Source organism: Trachurus trachurus (genome assembly GCF_905171665.1).
Source record: "Trachurus trachurus genome assembly, chromosome: 10".
Lineage (NCBI taxonomy): Eukaryota > Metazoa > Chordata > Actinopteri > Carangiformes > Carangidae > Trachurus > Trachurus trachurus.
This window is the reverse complement of record NC_139894.1, coordinates 36,328,196-36,347,511: the sequence shown is the minus strand read 5'-3', so window position 1 is coordinate 36,347,511 and position 19,316 is coordinate 36,328,196. Positions and strand designations below refer to the sequence as shown.

The 19,316-nt window shown below is 44.1% G+C and overlaps 1 protein-coding gene across 1 annotated transcript; it reads right to left on the bottom strand.

Annotated features, from left to right (window-relative positions):
- Positions 1–514: 514 nt before the first annotated feature.
- On the bottom strand, positions 515–12,750 carry rnf103 (ring finger protein 103). The gene is made up of 7 exons (XM_083980119.1): positions 12,083–12,750; positions 10,484–10,632; positions 9,111–9,226; positions 6,788–7,210; positions 6,191–6,323; positions 3,911–3,997; positions 515–1,647 (listed from the first exon to the last, which is right to left on the bottom strand). Exons 1-7 carry the CDS (start codon positions 12,306–12,308, stop codon positions 724–726), a joined length of 2,058 nt encoding a protein of 685 aa, XP_083836245.1. The 5' UTR covers positions 12,309–12,750; the 3' UTR covers positions 515–723.
- Positions 12,751–19,316: the final 6,566 nt, after the last annotated feature.

The following is a 19,316-nucleotide window of genomic DNA, read 5'->3' as shown; positions in this document are numbered from 1 at the left end:
TACCTCCATGCTGCTCGTATGTAATGTCCGTCTTGTATTGAAGCCCCGAAATGCAAAATTGTCCCGAAAGAAATTAAATAAGTCTATATTTCAAGCTTGTTTGTAGCGGAAGCTGCTCTTCCTGGTTCGTCAAATTTGGACGAACCAGGGTCTGTCCTCTTCCCAGTTCATCCAAATTTGACGAACCGGGGAGAGGAGCTTCGAGAAGCTTCCGCTACAAACAAGCTTGAAATATAGACTTATTTAATTTTTTTCGGGACAATTTCGCATTTCGGGGCTTCAATACAAGACGGACATTACATACGAGCAGCATGGAGGTATTTGGATGTTTTTTGGTGTGTCTTTTTGTTACGAAGACAGTTGGTATCCATTTGCAACCGTTATATGGACATGCACTGCTACGCCGAGACCCCCTGTAACTCAGAGAAGCCACGGAGGACTCTGAAACTTCTCCCAGCCCTTAGTCCACATGAGGGTGAGTAGATAATGAGGGCAATTTCAATTTTGGGTGAACTATCCCTTTAACCATGACTACACCTGTGGTTAGTGTGTGACTCTCTGTGGTCTCTATGGTGACCGCCCATTGCCTTCAACAGGAATGGAAACAAGCTGGTTGGAGGTTCATGGTAGGAGCAGCCCTGATCACCTCCACCGCCTCACACTGAGTGGGATGTGTGTGAGCAGGGGCGGAGCTGTGAGGACGAGGGGGGGGGGGGGGCTCCGTCAGTCCTGCGGGGGGGGGCTTTCAGAGGCGGCGCTGTGAGCTCCTCCCTGCTGCATCTTCTTCTTGTAGCTGGGCCAGCGGCACACGGGGCAGCAGTGCCGGCCGGCGGCCAGCCACACCACGATGCACTGCTGGTGGAAGGCGTGGCCGCAGGGCAGCGCCATCAGCAGCTCCTCCGCCACAAAGTTCTCCAGACACACCACGCACTCCGAGCAGCGCAGCACGCCGCGGGGCCACGCCCACCAGCGCCCGCCGCCGTCCTCCGGCGCAGCGTCCCCCGATGCCGAGCTCCCGTTCCCGTGAGGACGGCGACGACAGGTGCAGGTTTGGTCGGCGCTGCCGGGCGCGGTCAGCCGGGCGCTGCTGTCCTGACCGCACTCACACCTGTGGAGGCCTGCGGTGCTGGGTGGGGTCTGCTCCCTGCTCTCTGTGTCTGAATGTGGCTCCGTGTCCTCGGGCAGCAGCTGTCCTCCACAGTCCCCGTCCGCGCACCTGAACCTCCAGGTGGGCAGGGCTTTGATGTAGTCCACGTTGACCAGCGGGCGCAGCCACAGATCGGGGAAAGCCAAGCGCTCCAACAGCAGGTTGGGGTCTTCGTCCCAGTCCGACTGGTCCGACGGGAAGTGCTGCAGGGAGGCGATGGGGTGCAGCAGGTAGGAGGTGTACCAGTCCCACAGGCTGGCCAGCCACTCCAGGTTGGTGGTGCTGTCCTCACGGCTCCGGACGCCGCAGCGGCGTTTCTTCTCAAAGTAGTCGACCAGCAGGCCGTGAGCCAGGTAGGTGGACAGGAAGAGGGCGGGGTGGGAGGAGTAGAAGGTCCAGTCGGCTCGCACCATGCTGGCCAGGGTGGTGGTGTCGGCGTAACGGAGAAGCTTCAGGCTGTAGCCGTACAGGGAGTCCAGGTAGGGCAGCTGCAGCAGAGCCTACGGGGGGGGGCTCAGTTATTATCATGTTCATACACTCTCCAGCAGTGCTCTATGTTAGTGCAGCAGCACCTCTAGCTGACACCAAGAAAATAGCATGAATTTGTTCCATAGGGCAACTATGGCTCCATCTAGTGGAAAATGGTAAAATCTACAATTCTGCAGAAAAAAACAATACCACATATGATTTAAAGCGACAACGAGGAGTTTTGTAAAAGTGAAGTGTTTTCACACTACATTTATGAGCCTCCGCGCACCGTGAAATTCTTTGACCGACGCAAGACAGACTTTCATCAAGAATTAAAGTCAGAGGTTGGAAGACGATCACATACCGTCGTAGTTCCGACCATAAACGGTGATTCGGCGGCGTTATTCTCATGACTCGCCGCGAAACCGAAAGTAAAGAAACGCTGGTCGGCTCGACCAGCATTTCCACCACCACTAATAATAACAAAATAACGATAGAGACAAAACCATAGATTTATAGAAAATGGGCCCATTAACAAGTGGTAACGTAGATTCATCCACATTAATATGATACTTTTTTATTGTCGTGGAATTTTTTGTTCTGCCGCTGGAGAAACTCCTCGTTGTCCTTTTAAAGAGGAAATGTGCAAGTCTGGTCGCTTTTCCTCTGTGTTGCTACAGTAACCCTCCACCTGGTCATGTGCATTTGTTTAATGAAGCTGGCGAGAAATCAATCAATAGAGTTGTAGATAACGTAACAGTGTTGGGAAAGTTCACTTTCTTCATAAACTAGTTCAAAGTTCAGTCCACAAATTTTAAAACAAACTAATTCAATTCATAGTTCATAATTAAAAATGTTTAACTAAGTTCACGGTTCCAAAAATTAACTATTCTTCTTTTTTTTCAATACGTTGCTGTGAGATTTAAAGGGACAACGAGGAGTTTCTATTTGGTTATAAAAAAGTCTCATATTAATGTGGATGAATCTCCGCTACCCACACTTGTTAATGGGCCCATTTTCGATAAATATATTGTTTTGTCTCTATCGTTATTTTGTTATTATTAGTGGTGGTGGAAATGCTGGTCGAGCCGACCAGTGTTTCCTTACTTTCGGTTTCGTGGCGAGTCATGAGAATAACGCCGCCGAATCGCCGTTTATGGTCGGAACTACGACGGTATGTGATCGTCTTCCAACCTCTGACTTTAATTCTTGATGAATGAAAACATGAGTCTGTCTTGCGCCGGTCAAAGAATTTCACGGTGCGCGGAGGCTCATAAATGTAGTGTGAAAACCATAGACTGTAAAAAGAATGGACGTAGCACCCGTGACGTCACCCATTGGTTTGGGGGAGTCTGTTTTGTGCCGCTACTACGGGGGTTTGAACCGCGCCATGTTTGATTTGACTTGCCATATTTGGAGAGGTGCGGCCGTTAGCCGGCCGAGAGCCCACCCACTGGCCTCGAAGCAGCGGTCTCCGGACCTGTCACTCAACGTTTTCCGCGCCCTGATTGGCCAGAACTTTAAACCTAATAATAGTAAAACGGTAGAGTTTAAAAAAAATTCACCCCCCTCAGAGTGTGTGCGGGGGTAGAAACTATCGGTTGAGACCAAAAAAATAAAATGTACCAGGCTGTAAATATGTTTTTTTAAGCTGTAAAATCGGCTATTTTAACATGGGGCTCAATTAGAGTTGCTCCCTTCTGGAGCCAGCCCCCAGCGACAGCCGAGGGGATTGCAGTTTTTTGAACGCGGAAGTGAGCTTCACTTCTCAGACCGACAACTGCCCCCTTGGTGAAAACGCTTCGCTTTTCCAAGACTCCTCATTGTCCCTTTAAAAATAAAAAAAAAATAAAAAATATTGCCACAGTCCATATGGAATCACAGACACTGAAACTATGTGTCAGATTTCATCTTTGTATCCAACTTTGAATCCTGATCCAGCCAGGGTTTACAATAGCAATGTGACACTGTGGTGGCTGGTGTTGCCAGATTGGGTGGTTTTCCCACTACATTAAGGCCTGTTCACAGTGTGTTTTAGTGTTTTATACACACATATGCAGTATATACAATGTTACCACATGCATATTTGTGTAGTCTTATCCCTCATAAACAAGAGATCACAACTACTCCGAAGCTGTGTAATTGAGGTAAAAATGTGGTATAGTTAGGCTACAAATCCTACATAGTTCCTTCAGCTTTTGAATATATTGCTTTCACAATGGATTTTATGGACTTGTGTTTTATTCAACGCAAGATACATTGTTGGAGGAGTGTGTGGTGCAGGTGATCTCTTACCAGAACAGGAAGCCAGGACACCAGCAGGATGGAGTTGTAGGTTCCCAGTGTTCGGATCAGAACCACAAATCGTTTCACTGTTGCTCCCTGTCCATGACAGCAAACACATGTTATCAACACAACAGTCAACACACAACTAAACAGTGTGTTTGTGTTTGTGTGCACATATTCATTGGTAAAGCTGTTTAAGCTGCAGATGGATGTTGACTGTGTGGGTGGTTGGGCCTGTTTCTACTCTGATGTGTGTGTTCCCTGCAGCGCCTCACGGCCTCGTGCACACACACACCATCTGCATGTTATATAGTTGCACTAGCTCTCGTCGCTGTGGGACTTATAATAATAAGAGATCCCCATCACACACAGTGGGCACACCATGTGCTTAGTGTCCTACTAACCATGTTTCCATCCACTTGTCCATCAAATTATCTCAAGATCGATAAAAATATGAATGCAAACAATGCTGGTTCAAGTGTGTTTCCATCTCAGACCTTTAAATTAAATAAAAAGCCGCGTGTAATGACGTCATGTGCTGTTTTGCGATCATGTTGCCGTATCTAATTGTTTTCTTGCAATTTACAGTAAGGTGTTTCCATTTATTTTGTACTAAATCACAAAATAAAAGGACATCCATCCTTCATCTTCACTATCTGAGGTCGGGCTGCAGACAGGCCCAGTGTGGCCAGCTGCTGAAGTCGTTGCCCTGAAACCACTGAGCCATACGCACACCAGCCAAGTTAAGTTGGTAAATAGGAAACTTACAGGCTAAAGGCTGGTGTTTAGAATACAACACGCCAGTCATCTAAACACTGTTTTGATGCAGATCATCCTACAGACACCAGAGGTGGTTTGTGAACGGCAGCGCTTCAAACAGTCCTGGGAGATGGTGACTCTTCACATGAACCAGTCTGTCCTGTACACCTGCATCTTTCTTTGTTTACTCTCGCCGTGTCTTTGAACAGCTGGATTACGGAGCAGAAACCAGTAAAAAACTGTTTCCATCAAAATGTGTCAAATAAACTTCCAATGAGATCGACCGTATTACGCTAACTTTTTATCGATGATTTTTAATGGAACTTTACTGTTTCCATCAGGCATTTTTAATTTGATATTGCTTAATGCAAATAAAAACTAGGGCTGGTATTCGATTCGATATCGATTCGATTCGATATTGATTGAAATGCTTCGATATCGATTCAGTATCAAGCAGAAATACACAAATAAGAGTACCAGATTTTTTTTTTTTTAAATAATTATTTGTTTAGTTTCATGCCTTATGAACAGCCATAGTATAACTCATAGCATAACAAAATATGACACTGCTTTAACACTGAACTACAGTGCAGCTAAATTTACATTAGGCTATGTGTTACTTTCCTCTTGGAAAATAACTCATAACATTTTGAGTAATAAAACAATACAAAACAATATTATTAATAATAGCCTACTGCACAACTGAAAATATTGTAGCGACCCCGCAGTAAGGTTCTTGTTATGATGTTTAAGTTCTGTGATTTCTGACTGACTGTCAATGTGTATGGTACGGGCAGGTGGGATGAGAAACTGAGGGGCTGGGGTGAGTGTGAGGAAGACAGAGTCCTGTCTGTGTGTAGGTGAGTGAGTGAGGAGGAGCAGAGGAAGAAGTGAGAGCAGCTGTCAGATAAGTTTGTGTTATGTTGTTGACTTGTCGTCGGGTCTGACGCTACAATATCAATAACAACGTGTGCTTAACACAAGGGGGCAGTTGTCGGTCTGACTTTAGCTTTTTCGCGGCACGGAGAAATGTGCATCTGGTGGCTCAACCTGGTCAGTGGGTGCTTGAGCACCGGAGCACCCACGGAATCGGCGCCTATAAATACAAAATTAATCCCCACATCTGCTTTCAGGTTTGAAGGCGCTGGCTTAACGCTGCTGCTGCTACTCACTCCCATATTGTTATGGTTTGGTCTAGTGCGGCCCCCGTCCGTACAGCGCGAATCACACGAGGGTGTTGCTCGCAGCGCCCCCACTGGCCAGGGGCTTGAATCGATTCAGAAGATTGCTGAATCGATATTGAATTGCAGAGAAAAGAATTGCAATGCATTGCTGAATCGATATTTTTACCCAGCCCTAATAAAAACGTGTGGATGGAGACATGGTTACTGTTTGTATGTTGGTCATGTGCTTCTCTATGTATTTTAGAAGCCCACAGATGAATAAGACAATCATCATCACAGAGCCTGGGTAACATCTCAGCCGACTGTGCTCTACTCCAGCTGAGTGGGATGGAAGAAGAGGTGTGACCTGTGTGATGAAGAGGTCCATCCAGGCCAGCAGGTTGATGAGGACCAGACTGAGGACGAACAGGTCGTTGACCTCCGGCTGGACTGAACGCAGGAAAGTGTCCATGGCAGCCAGAGACAGGAACTCTCCCGTACTGCAGGAGACACGGAGATCAGTGTTGTACCTATCATGTTCATGATTAAAGGAGACATGTTCTTCCCCTTTTTCCACAAATTAAAATAGTTCCTATGTCTCTTAAAGACATGTCTGTGACATGCTTTGGTCAAAATCCCCCCAAGGATCAAACATCACAGCTTTTCATCCTCTCTAAACAGCCCTGTTCACAACAGCTGGTTTCAGTGCCTGTCCCTTTAAATGCAAATGAACCACTACTTGCCCCGCCCCTTCTACTGGTACCAGGTAGGGGTGGGGTTATGCTAATTCAAAAACCTATGACATCATTGCCAGACAACCGAGGGAACAGCTCGTAAAACCACGTGGATTTCAACCTAAAATTTACAGATTCTTTTGTCAATTCTCACATTTTGGGGCCAGAAGGCAAAACAAACACCTAAATATATGTCAAAGAGCCTTCAAAAAGTGATATTTAATTATCACCTGTTGCCATAGCGATAGATGCCCTCAGGCATCTTGAGGATGTAGGCGGGGGTCTGCGTCACACCGATCTCCATCAGGCTGCTGTGGTTGTCCCAGTGACGGACGTCCACGAAGATGAACTCGATCCTGCCCGTGAACTTGACGGACAGCGAGGAGAAGAAGGCGGGGGGCTGGGACAGGCGGGCGAACAGGAACATCTTGACCGGGTGGGCCGGGTCGGAGCGCCACTCCTCCGCCAGCTGCTCGGACCGACGCAGCGTCTTGATCCGATGAGCCACGTGAGACGTCATCCAGCGGAAGATGTGCTCGGTCTCGATGCGCCGGCCGTTGTATTCCTTCAGCATGACTTTGCCCTTGGACGCTGACGTCTGAGGGACGGACATGATGAGCGTGGAGCGCTGCCAGCCGCGCTTGATGCACGACCTGGTGAGAGAGCAGAGAGGGGCCACGTCAGTGTCACACACTTGTTATAAAGGCAGAGGAAACTGGTAGTATGTGTTCTCTGCAGGGCTTCTTAAAGGAATAGTTCTCCAAAAAATGAAATTCATTCATTTGTGATCAAATTTTTAATTAAACTTCAAAAAAGGTAGTACATGTTGATCACAAACCTAAAATAGTCATAGTGACCATAGTGACAGACATAACAATGAGAAGACGAGAAATAAGTGTAGCCACAATTGCAAAGAAAAAACACCAAATAAATCCCCCCTCCTTACCTCCACCCCAGGGCATCACACGAGCAGTGGAAAACTCTAAGTAAATTATACCAAGAAATGTGAGAATCCAATTGTTCACTGACAGCTAACAGGGTGTTTCCACCTCATAGCTACAAATTTCTTAGCTGCACTTAAAGGTACCATCCCGGGCGGCTCATTTTGTGGCAAAAATATAAAAATCTCATTATATCGGTTAAGTATTAGACAGTAATTGATGACATAAGTGATTTGACATATCAATGACGAAATTTGGTCATCTGTGTAAGGAGTAGGGGCTAGAATTTGGCCGACCAATCAAATTAGTCTCAGACAACTTTGGTTGGATGGCCCGTCTGTCAATCAACGCACACGCTGTTCTGCGCATGCGCTCTAGTATGTAAGCACTTTGATTGTAGCTACACTTTTTGACAGCACATCACAGCCAGCCAGCCCGCAATTAGAAAGCTAGGAATTCGTCATGGCACAGCCGAAGGACCAGCTGGTTTTCTGACCTCCAACTGCACCTCCTGGTCAACCACCACCCAAAAAACCTAAAACTTTTATTGAAAGTATGAAAGGCTCGTTTTCTCCCCCGGGATGACGGAGGTTGGCCCCGGCAGATCAGCTCAGTAGAGCAGTACTTAAAGGTGATAGCTACAAGTTTAATTCCTTCTGGCCAGTAGGTGTAGAGCTCACACTGCCTGCTCTTGCTCCAACCTTCCAACCTGGTTGCCAGTTACACATGACATCAACATTCTAATGCTGTTGCCACAGAGATCATTCCATGCCGACGTTGCCAATGTAACCAGATGTAAATATTTATATATTTCGGACCCGCCAAAATTTATTAAACAATTATTTATATACTATTTTTAAAAAATTCAGTAAAATTAATACTTTTATTCTGCACCCCTCTAGACATTCTGTGGATGCATTATTTTTTTTTTAATTAATCATTTTGATGAAAAAGTTGTAGCTATAACCTTTAAATAGAGTTGTAAATGGACCTTTGTACGCTTTATTTTTTAATATTTTACCGTTCAAAAGCAAGCTCAGTTCTGTCTGGAAGCTCCTCTTCCCGGTTCATCAAATTTGGACGAACCAGGGTCTGTCCTCTTCCCAGTTTGTCCAAATTTGACGAACCGGGAAGAGGAGCTTCGAGAAGCTTCCGCTAAAAAACAAGCTTGAAATATAGACTTCTTTAATTTTTTTCGGGACAATTTCGCATTTCAGGGCTTCAGTACAAGACGGACATTACACACGAGCAGCATGGAGGCCAGCAAGACTAAGTCTTTTCTGCTGCTCAGGTGTCGACAGCTGAGATAAATGGTTCAGGAGTAAAGTAGTTACTGACACTGGAAGTCAAAGAAAATCTATCTGATTAGTGAGAGGAAGCCCTGTTCCAAAAACAAGCAGCAGGTGCAGCGTGAAGCAGCCACCAGACCCATCTAGTGCAGTCTACTTGGGCTCAGCTAGATTCTATGAGCATAATTCAGGTGGATCTGGATTTGGATTATGCCAAGTCAGCAAAACATCAGACCAAACCGTGTCCCAATCAAAATCAGGTCTAAGTCCAGGATCACTTTCTATTCAAACCGGCAGTGCAGCCACAGCGTCCTGCTGCTCACCTGTAGTCATTAGAGCAGTTGAAGGTTCCAGTTCTGATCCCAAACTGAGACACTTTCTGTACCATCTTCCCCCAGTTGGACTGACTGAGCAGGGCCTCCCGGTCCTGGGCGATGACCTGCAGGTTCACACACACACACATACATACACACACAGGGTCAGTCAGGTCACACAGGATCAGTGTGTCCCTCTGCTGTGAACAAGTATTTGCCTCTTTCCTGACTTTTCTTTTGCATATTTGTCATATTTAAATGTTTAAGATCATCAAATATAAAAAGGTAACCCAAGTAAATATAAAATGCCGTTTTTTAAATGATGATTTCATTTATTAAGGGGAAAAAAAGCTATCCAAATGTACCTTGTTAAATCTTGAAATAAACCTTTTTTTTTTTTGGAAAGCTGAGTTCAATTTCGCTATCTTTGTTGAATCAAGAAATCACTTCAATAGAACCTGTCTGACAAAGTGAAGGAGGCTGAGAGATCTGAAAAACCAACACATCATGCTGCGATCTGAAGAAATGTAAGAACAGATGAAAAAACTAAATCACTGACACCAGTCTGGAGAGTGTTACAAAGCTGTTTCTAAAGCTGTGGGACTGCAGCCAACCAGAGGAGGTCCTACATGTAAATACATCAAAGTCTGAGTGGAGGAATTCCTGAAACTGAGATGGGCTTTTCCATGTAGAGAGCAGAGGTACCACTCTGTTGGATATGATGGAAGTACACAACCACCCTGACTGTAACAAGATGTTATGTTACCCCATCACAGTGTGGAGTAGGGGTGGGAGAACAATTTTTAAATCGATTTTTTTTTTTCAAAAATAGATTTTTTTATTTCAAAAATAGATTTTTTTATTTCAAAAATAGATTTTTTAATTTTTTTTATTGTGCAATGTGCATTTGTTCGCCTTTTTTTTTTTTTTTTTTTTTTTACATACAGAGAGTCCAGGTTTTGAAAAAGGGTTTAAGTTCACTTTATAATGGAGTTCACTTTATAATGGAGTTAATTTATAGGCTCCTACAGTATTTGTGTGCAGATAAATGTTAAAATGTAGCAGTTTATCTCAGTCTATATCTCATTTTGTCAGAAAGGTTTCAAAAGCCAAAAATCGAGAAAATCTGCAATATCATAGAATCACAATTTAAATCGAATCGGCATCCAAAAATATCGTAGAAGAATCGAATCGGGAGAAAAGCATATCGTCCCAGCCCTAGTGTGGAAGTAGTGTGTTTGTACATGGGGGGGGGGACTCCAGAGACTGATGGAACAGTCCAGATCAGAGACACATGAGAGCAGGAGACATCGCTGCTCCAGTTGTGACTGTAGAAATCCACTTCCCCCATACACATTCCCTCTCACTCTTTGTGCTTTTACCTGAACCAGCCAGATCCCGTCTTTAGTGTCCTCCACTAACTCATAGAAGTGCATCTCTCCACTGAAGTGTGTGGTGCTGGAGTCTCCGGCCTCCGTCTGCTCCCTCTCCTTCTTGATGGCCGAGTACAGCTCCCCCTGTGTCAGCTCGCCTGTGAAGAGAGAGGGGGGGGGGGTTATTATCTTAAGCACAGTCCTCATGTCCACTTATATTTCCTAACAAAAGTGCAATGCAGACACCTCATCTGGGACGAGGGTATAGCATTTAGCAGCACAACACAACTACTGGAAAAACAACTTCAAAACATAAGAATGTGATCATAAATATGGAATATAAGTTAAGTTAAAGTTAAAGATACTTTATTAATACCTTTGCAGGAAAGTAAACATATATAATAAAAAAAATTGATATAAACATAAGGAAACATCCACATCTGACTGAAAACTATGTATATATTCAGTTTATAAAACTAATAAATTAAAATAAATGAAAGCTAAATAAATTAGATCAACTATGCTGTAGTTCAGAGTCCTGCGTCCTGAGAGAACAAAAAATAAATTCATGTTTTGATGAGATATGTTCATCATATTCTGCTTTGTGACTTCAAAAGACAGCTGAAACACGCTCCTATACACATATGTTAAAACTACACCCCATAGACGACGGCTTACTGTTATTGTAGGGGCGAGCGGAACAATGATCATTTTGTCTTGATTATCCTGTTTCCACAATCATTAAAGGTCAAAATCATAATGGAAAATAAAATACAAAACTGCATTTACTAAAAATAAAGTCTCTAAAAATGAGGCAAGTTGAATTCTCTGACAGAATCCAGAATGAGAAAGAATGAGGCACTGCTACTAAAACCTGTTGTCATGATTGACAGACATGAGTTGATTGGTCTGTGAAAGAGTCAACATGATGTCATCACATGACACCACCAGACAGGGGTGCTTCCAAACACTCTGCCTCTTCTTATAAAACAGTGTCAACTGAAGTTCACATGTGTAATTGTCTCATTTTAACACACACAGAGGTCAGACCCGTTTCTTCACAGCAGGAGCAAAAGGTGAAGAGGAGAGTTCAGAGACAGAGCTTGTGTTTTTTCTAAAGCTTCATATTTTACTCTCAGTCTCCACCCATAACAAGATGTCAGTGGTTTTAAGAACCAAGAACCAGCTGTGTGCAGTTTACATCCCTTTCCCTTCGCTCTGGGCCAGTGAGCCAATCAGAGGAGAGAAGGCTATGAACCTCTTTTCTGATTGGCTGACTGTTTTCTGCGTAATCCAATAAAAACATAGCACATCTCTGGTAAACACTGAGACGAACTACAGTAGGCTACATCCTGCAGGTTTGGATGTTGGGTTCAGTGCACCTTTAAACACTGTGACAGCTTTGACCGCATCCATGAAATATCTCAACACCTCAGAATGAATCTGACATAAAACTGGAGCTGGACAATATCCAGTGTTCCTGTCTGAAAACATACAGCATCAATCCATCAGTTATTATCTAAGTATTGATGGACCAGCTGACTGCCTGCCCCTGCTCCAGTCCTGGTCTGGCCCTGGTCCCGGCCCGGTCCTGGTCCTGGCCCTTACCTGACTTCTCCACCAGCTCGCTCACATCCTTCTTCTCGGCCAAGCCGGAGTAGCCCAGACCCCGACACTCCAGGATGGTCTTGAGCCTCTTGTAGCTCAGAGTGACCGGGTCCACCAGCTGAGTGGCGAACACTCCCGTCTCGTACCAGACCACCGCCTCAAAGAGCCGGGCCAGCATGAACAGCACCACCAAGTACAGCAGCAGGAAGAACAGTTTCAGCCACATCTTCCAGCTGGACCGACGTGGACGGAGCTGGACCTGGACCTGGAGCCGGAGCTGGCCGGGTCTGGGGGGAGGCTGTCAGTCTCTATGTGGGCTCTGTCCGGGTCCGGGTCCGTCAGACCGTCATGTCCGTCCGGGCGGCGCTGCGGAGTGGACGCTCCCTGACCGACCGTCTACCTGCGGGTTCTGCTCATGGACCCTGCTGACGGTGACAGCTAGCTTAGCTCGCTTAGCTTAACGTTAGCTTAGCTTAGCATCGCAGGTAGCTAGGCCACAGCAACACAGGCCGCGCGCCGCCCAGCTCCACTTGGCAGCTGCACGCGCCGCCGCGGTTTCCCGCCGATGGCAGGTAGCGCGTGGAGTCCGGGTGGAGTCCAGGTGAGGTCCAGGTCCAGGTGAGGCCCCGCTCCTCTTCACCGTCACTCAACAACACAGACGCTGTGACCTGCTGCGATCAGCTGCTGTACACAGAGGCGCTGACGTCACTTCCGGCTCCACCTCACACTTGTAAACAAGCTTCAAAGTAAAACTTTGTCCCATAATTTACTGATTTAGAAAAAAATATGATAATGTTTTTTAGAATAATAATAATATTATCATTATTATTATTATTATTATTATTAATAACAACAACAACTATACTACTAATGATATTAATAATAATTGTTATTGTTTGAATTGTTGTTGTGGTGGTGTGGTTGCCTCATTCAAAGCAAAGTGGTAGCTAAGTCTGGTTGTTATGGAAGTTAATGCAGTTATGTTAAAAAATATTCTGCTATTACTCTGCTCTTACTTTTACTCACAGCCTCCAGACTGGTTTCACTGACTGACCCCAGATCTGATCCTGACTCCAGTTAGTTGCTTATGACCTGAGTGTGTCTCATTATATAATCCCTCAAATTAACATTAACCCTCCTGTTGTCCTTCTGGGTCAAATTGACCCAATCTGTTTCCTTCCTTCTTTCCACAATCCTTTTTCCCTTCCTTCCTTCCTTCCTTCCTTCCTTCTTCCTTGAATGAATCTGTTCCCTCTCTCCATCTTTCTTTCCTTCCTTTTTCCCTCCCTCCCTTCCCTTCGTCCTTCTTCCTTCCTTTTTGACTCAATTGACCCAATCTGTTCCCTCCCTCCTTCTAGCTTTCCTTCCTTTTTCCCTTCCTTCTTTCCTCCCATCTTTCCCTTTGTCCTTCCTTTGTCCCTTCCTTCTTTCCTCCCATCTTTCCCTTTGTCCTTCCTTCCTTCCTTCTTTTCCTTCGTCCTTCCTTTCTTCCTTGACCCAGGAGGACAACAGGGTTAAATATACCTCAAATAACTAAAATAACTACTCAATGTGGTGTGAATTTGGGATCAATAACAGTAACTCAGCTTTTCAGCTAAAAAATATGACAAAGCTGTGTCAGTGATGACAGATGTGTTCATATTTAATTTTGATAATGTGCTTTCCATTATGAAAGGTGGTGGAGTTGAATATATATAAAAAAAAAAGTCCAGCTCCCCCTCCACCCTGTCAGATCCAGGTTCAGCTTCCCTAATTACAAGTTTAAGTAGCATGCTGGACCATGATTGGCTCTGTGATTGGAGCCAGGTTGGACACGCTGGGGCAGGTGGTGGAGAGATGCACACTGAAGAAGTTAGAGGCCATTCTGAACAGCTCAGATCATCCACCTCATAACACCTTGATTGATAAAAAACAATAGCAGTGGTGGACGACTCCTCTCTCTTTGCTGCAGGACGGAGAGATACAGAAGATCCTTCATAGGCTACCTACCGGTACTTTTAATTCTTCTAGCCTAATAGATGAGCTGCCTGCAAATGAATTTCTCTTTGGGATGAATAAAGTTATTCTTATTTTTATTATTCTTATGAGTGGCCTCCACTGTAGTTATGATGTCACAAACTAGGCATCTTTATTTATAAAACGCATCAAGGGGCAACTCAATGTGCTTCACATAAAGACAAAACCAACAGTAAGAACTGGGGGAAAAAACAGCATAAAAACATACAGTTTTTAATCATTAAAATGAAACTCAAAATATAAAAAATTGGAAACATTAAAGCAGAAGTAAGCGATCCGGTGGTTTTGTCTAACTTCCTGTCAGCCGATGGAGTTAGCAGTCCCCGCCCTCGTCCCTACGTCACCACATTCACGCGCATCCCTTGGCTGCACACACAGAGAGGACCGCCCCTTTATGCCGTTCTCTCTCCTCATTGGATAAAGGTTGTAGGATACAAGGAAAGTTTTCTCCTCGGCTTACAGCAGAGCAGAGTGACTGACAGACCCGTGTTTCAGACCAAACACTCTATAGAAGTGATTGCTGTCGGAAGATAGAACTATTTAAGACTTATATTAACACAAATATTCAGCTTACTTTTGCTTTAAACATACAATTAAAAGCATCCGAACAAATGCCAACACACACTGTGAATGATGCCCAAGAACTACAGACCCCGGCTGTTGTTTGATACGACTGACCTCATGCTAATCAAGTGAGTGGTTCATTCTTCTATGAGTAACAGGACTCTGAGTCTGGAGGGACCTGGTCCCACAGGAGCCTGGTCCTGTAAGACAGCAGCCACCCTGTTTTCAAAAGTCATTTGATGAGGTGGTCGTTGCCACAGCAACACACCGGCATGATGTGGTCCGGACAGGTCCAACATCATCTTCATATGAATGATCTTTATTCATCATTAGGATCATTTGTCTTTAGAAGGGCTGTTCCATGCTCTGCAAATACATCCTGACTACAAGGCAGTTTCATTCATATGGAAACAAACATGAAGAGTCTGAGCACCAGGCTGTCTGTTGGTGTGTTTAATGTCAAGGTGAAAACACAGATTGTCATCAGCAGGAGAGAACATGAGTGGGAGGATCAGACTGAGAGTCAGTGTCAGATGACCAGCAGAGTCCCTCCACTGTCTGTGTGACCTGCAGGTCTCAGATCAGATCAGGAGTGCCCTCTGTCCAGCTCTGTCCGTCTGTGTTTCCCACCCACTGACAGATTTGAGGCACTTACATCAACATATTAATTCAACATATTGGCTTTCTATAAAATCTTATTTCTCTGTAGGACAGCTCATCCTCTCACAAAGAGATCCAAAGGTATTTAGAAAAATATAAAACTATGTCAGACTGGTTCCATACCACATCCCTGTTTATCCACAGTCATACTGTATGAAACATTTGTGCAACATTGCTGTGGGACTTTTTGCTGAAAAGTGTTGTGTGGGGTTACGCTGGCCTTCATTTCACCTTTGATCACTAAAATCAGTTCATCCTTGAGTCCAAGTGACTCATGGATTTTTTTCCAGATAAGTCATCAGTATTTTATCATCAAAAAAACCCAACACTTTAGCACCCCATTGAGTGCACTAAATTATTGTATATTATATCAAATATAATCTAAAATGAATCAATGAGTAGATTCATCTGCACTTGGTGCACCTGTGGTGATTATTTAAAGGGATAGTTCAACATTTTGGCAAACTGGCCCATTGCCATAATCCCTATAGTCATAGCAGTAGGTTCGTTACCTTTATTTGTCGGTGCAAGCTATTTTTAGAACAGCGGAGCAGAGCCGTGAGCTGCTCAGAGCCACACTACGGAGGCTCATGGGATTTCTTGGTTTCCTTCATCAAACTCATCAAATACACAATCCAACAACTCCACAACGCTCTGGTGGACAAGTTGTGACCTGCACATTCACCACACTATGAGATAATAACACAACGTTACCAGACAGAGTTGTTTTAGAGGGAAATACAGAGTCTGCTTGCTGAAAAACTGTCCCTGAAGGCAACACGCATCAGCTGTTTTGCATGAATTTCCCTCTAAAACAACTCTGTCTGGTAACATTGTGTTATTATCTCATAGCGTGGTGAATGTGCAGGTCACAACTTGTCCACCAGAGCGTTGTGGAGTTGTTGGATTGTGTATTTGATGAGTTTGATGAAGGAAAACCAGGAAATCCAATGAGCCTCCGTAGTGTAGCTCTGAGCAGCTCACGGCTCTGCTCCGCCGTTCTAAAAATAGCTTGCACCGACAATTAAAGGTAACGACCCTACTGCTATGACTATAGGGATTATGGCAATGGGCCAATTTGCCAAAATGTTGAACTATCCCTTTAATGCAGAAGAAGGTGTGTGTGTGTGTGTGTGGCACCATGTCTAAATAAACCACAGTGTGTGTGCGTGGTGATAAAGGAACATGTCACTGATGTTTTAACAGATCAACATTTTATTTTATCCAACACTTTGTGTTAAGCAGATATAAACCAATGAGTACTGTTATTAAAACCAGAGGAATCAGATACATTAGGCTTCAATACACACTCTCACACACAATACACATCATCAGGAAACACTCACGGTGGATAACACTATATGTGGAGATTTTGTCTTTTAATTGTGAAGCAATAAGGATCATTTAACAGATGTGGATTTCGATACTGATTAAAAAACACAAACTTTTAGGTCCTAAGAACAACAACTTCAATCAGCAGGAATTTCTGACATACAAAATTGTACAAATGTAGAGGTATAAAAAGAAAAAAGGAGCTGCTGAGACTTCACCCACGTGTCAGGTGTTGTGGGGGTTAAAGGACTAAGAAGGTGGGATGTGTCAGTGGCACACGGCAACAACATCATGGAAATGGAACAACATGGCACGGTTATCAGGAGGATGAGTGAGGCTCAAAGAAAACTAAACTAAACTAAACATGACAGCACTTCTTACACAGAAACATGAGCCAAACTAAACTAGAGGCCAGTGTCAAACAGAATACACCAAACAACTGTCATTATAGCAAATGATCAGGATCTGTCCAAACATGTGATGTAATGTTACATCTAAGTTCTTCTCTGCTCCATCCAGACTGCTGTAGAGCGTCTGTAGGGAGGAGGCTGTCAGTGGTTTCAGTGCCAACATACAGTACATGGGCCAGGGTTTCCCACTACTTGGATACTGGCTGTACTTTTACCCTTAAAGGGATAGTTCAGCTTTATCCGACCAGCTGATGCACTGTAAATGTGTACTTTGTATCGTACTCTTCAGCTGGTGTATTAGTTTGAGATGGGACTCAATGAGGGACTTATGCTGCGTTCAAGACAACTCGGAAGTCGGAAAAAAACGAGCTCCGAGTTGTAAAAAATGAATTGAACGGCGTCGAACTCGGAAATTACAGGTCGGAAACTCGGGTATCATTTCAGAGCTCTGACTTTCCGACTTAACGTCACGACAACATCAAAACATGGCGGCCCTCGTCTTAAACGGTTAGAATTTAGACATTTGAAGTTATTTGTTGAGGTTTGAATGCATATTTGTTGTGTATTATTGCAGTAGCCTATATGAAAAACGTTTATATTAAGCTGTGATTGTTGTATGGTGTGAAATTGCGGTTCCTCGTATGTGACGGAAATAACGTTTAACTGTTATCAAGGCTGTAACATTATATGTGCACTCATCTGCAGCGTCTCCTCTCCTCCAAAATAAACTTCATTTGCTGCTGCATTTATTTTTCGTATTCAGCGATGAGCCACAATAATACGCCAAACTTCCTTCAGGTATCCATGTTTTTTTCCTCCCGAGTTCCTGCAGCGTGAACGCAATGATGTCGGAAGTCGGAAATTTTCGAGTTGGGATTTCCGACCTCCGAGTTGCTTTGAACGCAGCATTAATCGTCTCTCATTGACATCTAGTGTACTTAATGGGCATTTGTAGCTCATACAACCCCACTCCAAAAAAAAGCTGAACTATCCCTTTAAACCTCTGAGCTGCTGGTTAATACTTTGTAAAACTTGACATCAGTGTGAACATGTAGAACAGAAGTAATGTTTGTGAGAATGTGGCAGACGGAGACAAGTTGACACCGACATGACATGACAGATGAAGAGCCTGATACAGCTCATCAGACTGTGTTTCTCTGTCCATCAGCTCTCATTCACTCTAACTAAACTGTCTCCATGAACATCACACACTACTCAAACATCCAGTTCAGCATTACATTTGTGGAAGTGAGACAGAATTATTCTCCGATTACAATTAAAACTCAAATTCGGATCAATGTATCATCTTCATCTCTGATATTAAAGGTTATAGCTACAACTTTTTCATCAAAAGGATGAATTTTTCAAAAATAATGCATCCACAGAATGTCTAGAGGGGTGCAGAATAAAAGTATTAATTTTACTGAATTTTAAAAAGAAAATAGTATATAAATAATTGTTTAATAAATTTTGGCGGGTCCGAAATATATAAATATTTACATCTGGTTACGTTGGCAACGTCGGCATGGAATGATCTCTGTGGCAACAGCATTAGAACGTTGATGTCATGTGTCTACTGCTGTAACTGGAAACCAGTAAAACGGAAGGTTGGAGCGAGAGCAGGCAGTGTGAGTGGAACAGGAGGAATTAAACTTGTAGCTATCACCTTTAAGCCTTCATTACATCTTCATTACTTAGGTCAACTGATTAACAGCAGCAAGCAGCATTAAAGCACTGCAGAACAGAGCGTCAGTAGGTTTTAATAATATGTGTGTGAATTCATGGCAGTGGACAGGACCGTGCTGCTGTCAGCGTGTTGTGTTCAGTGGAGTCCAGGAGAAGGACGCCCCCTTCACCCAGAGGTGTGTGTGCTGTTGTGTGTGTCTGCCTCCATCTCCACAGCAACAACATACACATCAATTCAGACTCATCAGGGACCACGGTGTTGGTTTACTGTCCCATTGTGGACAGACAGAGCCATTTTCAATCTGACTGTGACTGAGGGAAAGTTGTGCAGAGTGCACAGGTCTATAATCTGATCACTCTGTACACACACATGTGGTTTTAGAAATGAGGGTGTTGTGTCTTCTGGGAGCTGCTCATCTATAGATTCAGGGCTCTGACACATTGAACTGTAGAGGTGCACCACAGTAAAGAGCTGCCAGCAGAAATATCTCAAATTAACCAAACATTTCAGCTGCTGTTGGCTTATTTTAAGTGACTAAAACAGGTTTTTCTGCTTACCCCACCCA

Excerpts from the sequence above, each read along its gene's own strand:
- rnf103 (XM_083980119.1), bottom strand. The coding sequence starts at position 12,308 with ATGTGGCTGAAACTGTTCTTCCTGCTGCTGTACTTGGTGGTGCTGTTC. Across the intron at positions 10,633-12,082 it reads CGAGCTGGTGGAGAAGTCAG|GCGAGCTGACACAGGGGGAG; the intron begins GTAAGGGCCAGG and ends CTCTCTTCACAG. Across the intron at positions 9,227-10,483 it reads ACGGGATCTGGCTGGTTCAG|GTCATCGCCCAGGACCGGGA; the intron begins GTAAAAGCACAA and ends GTGAACCTGCAG.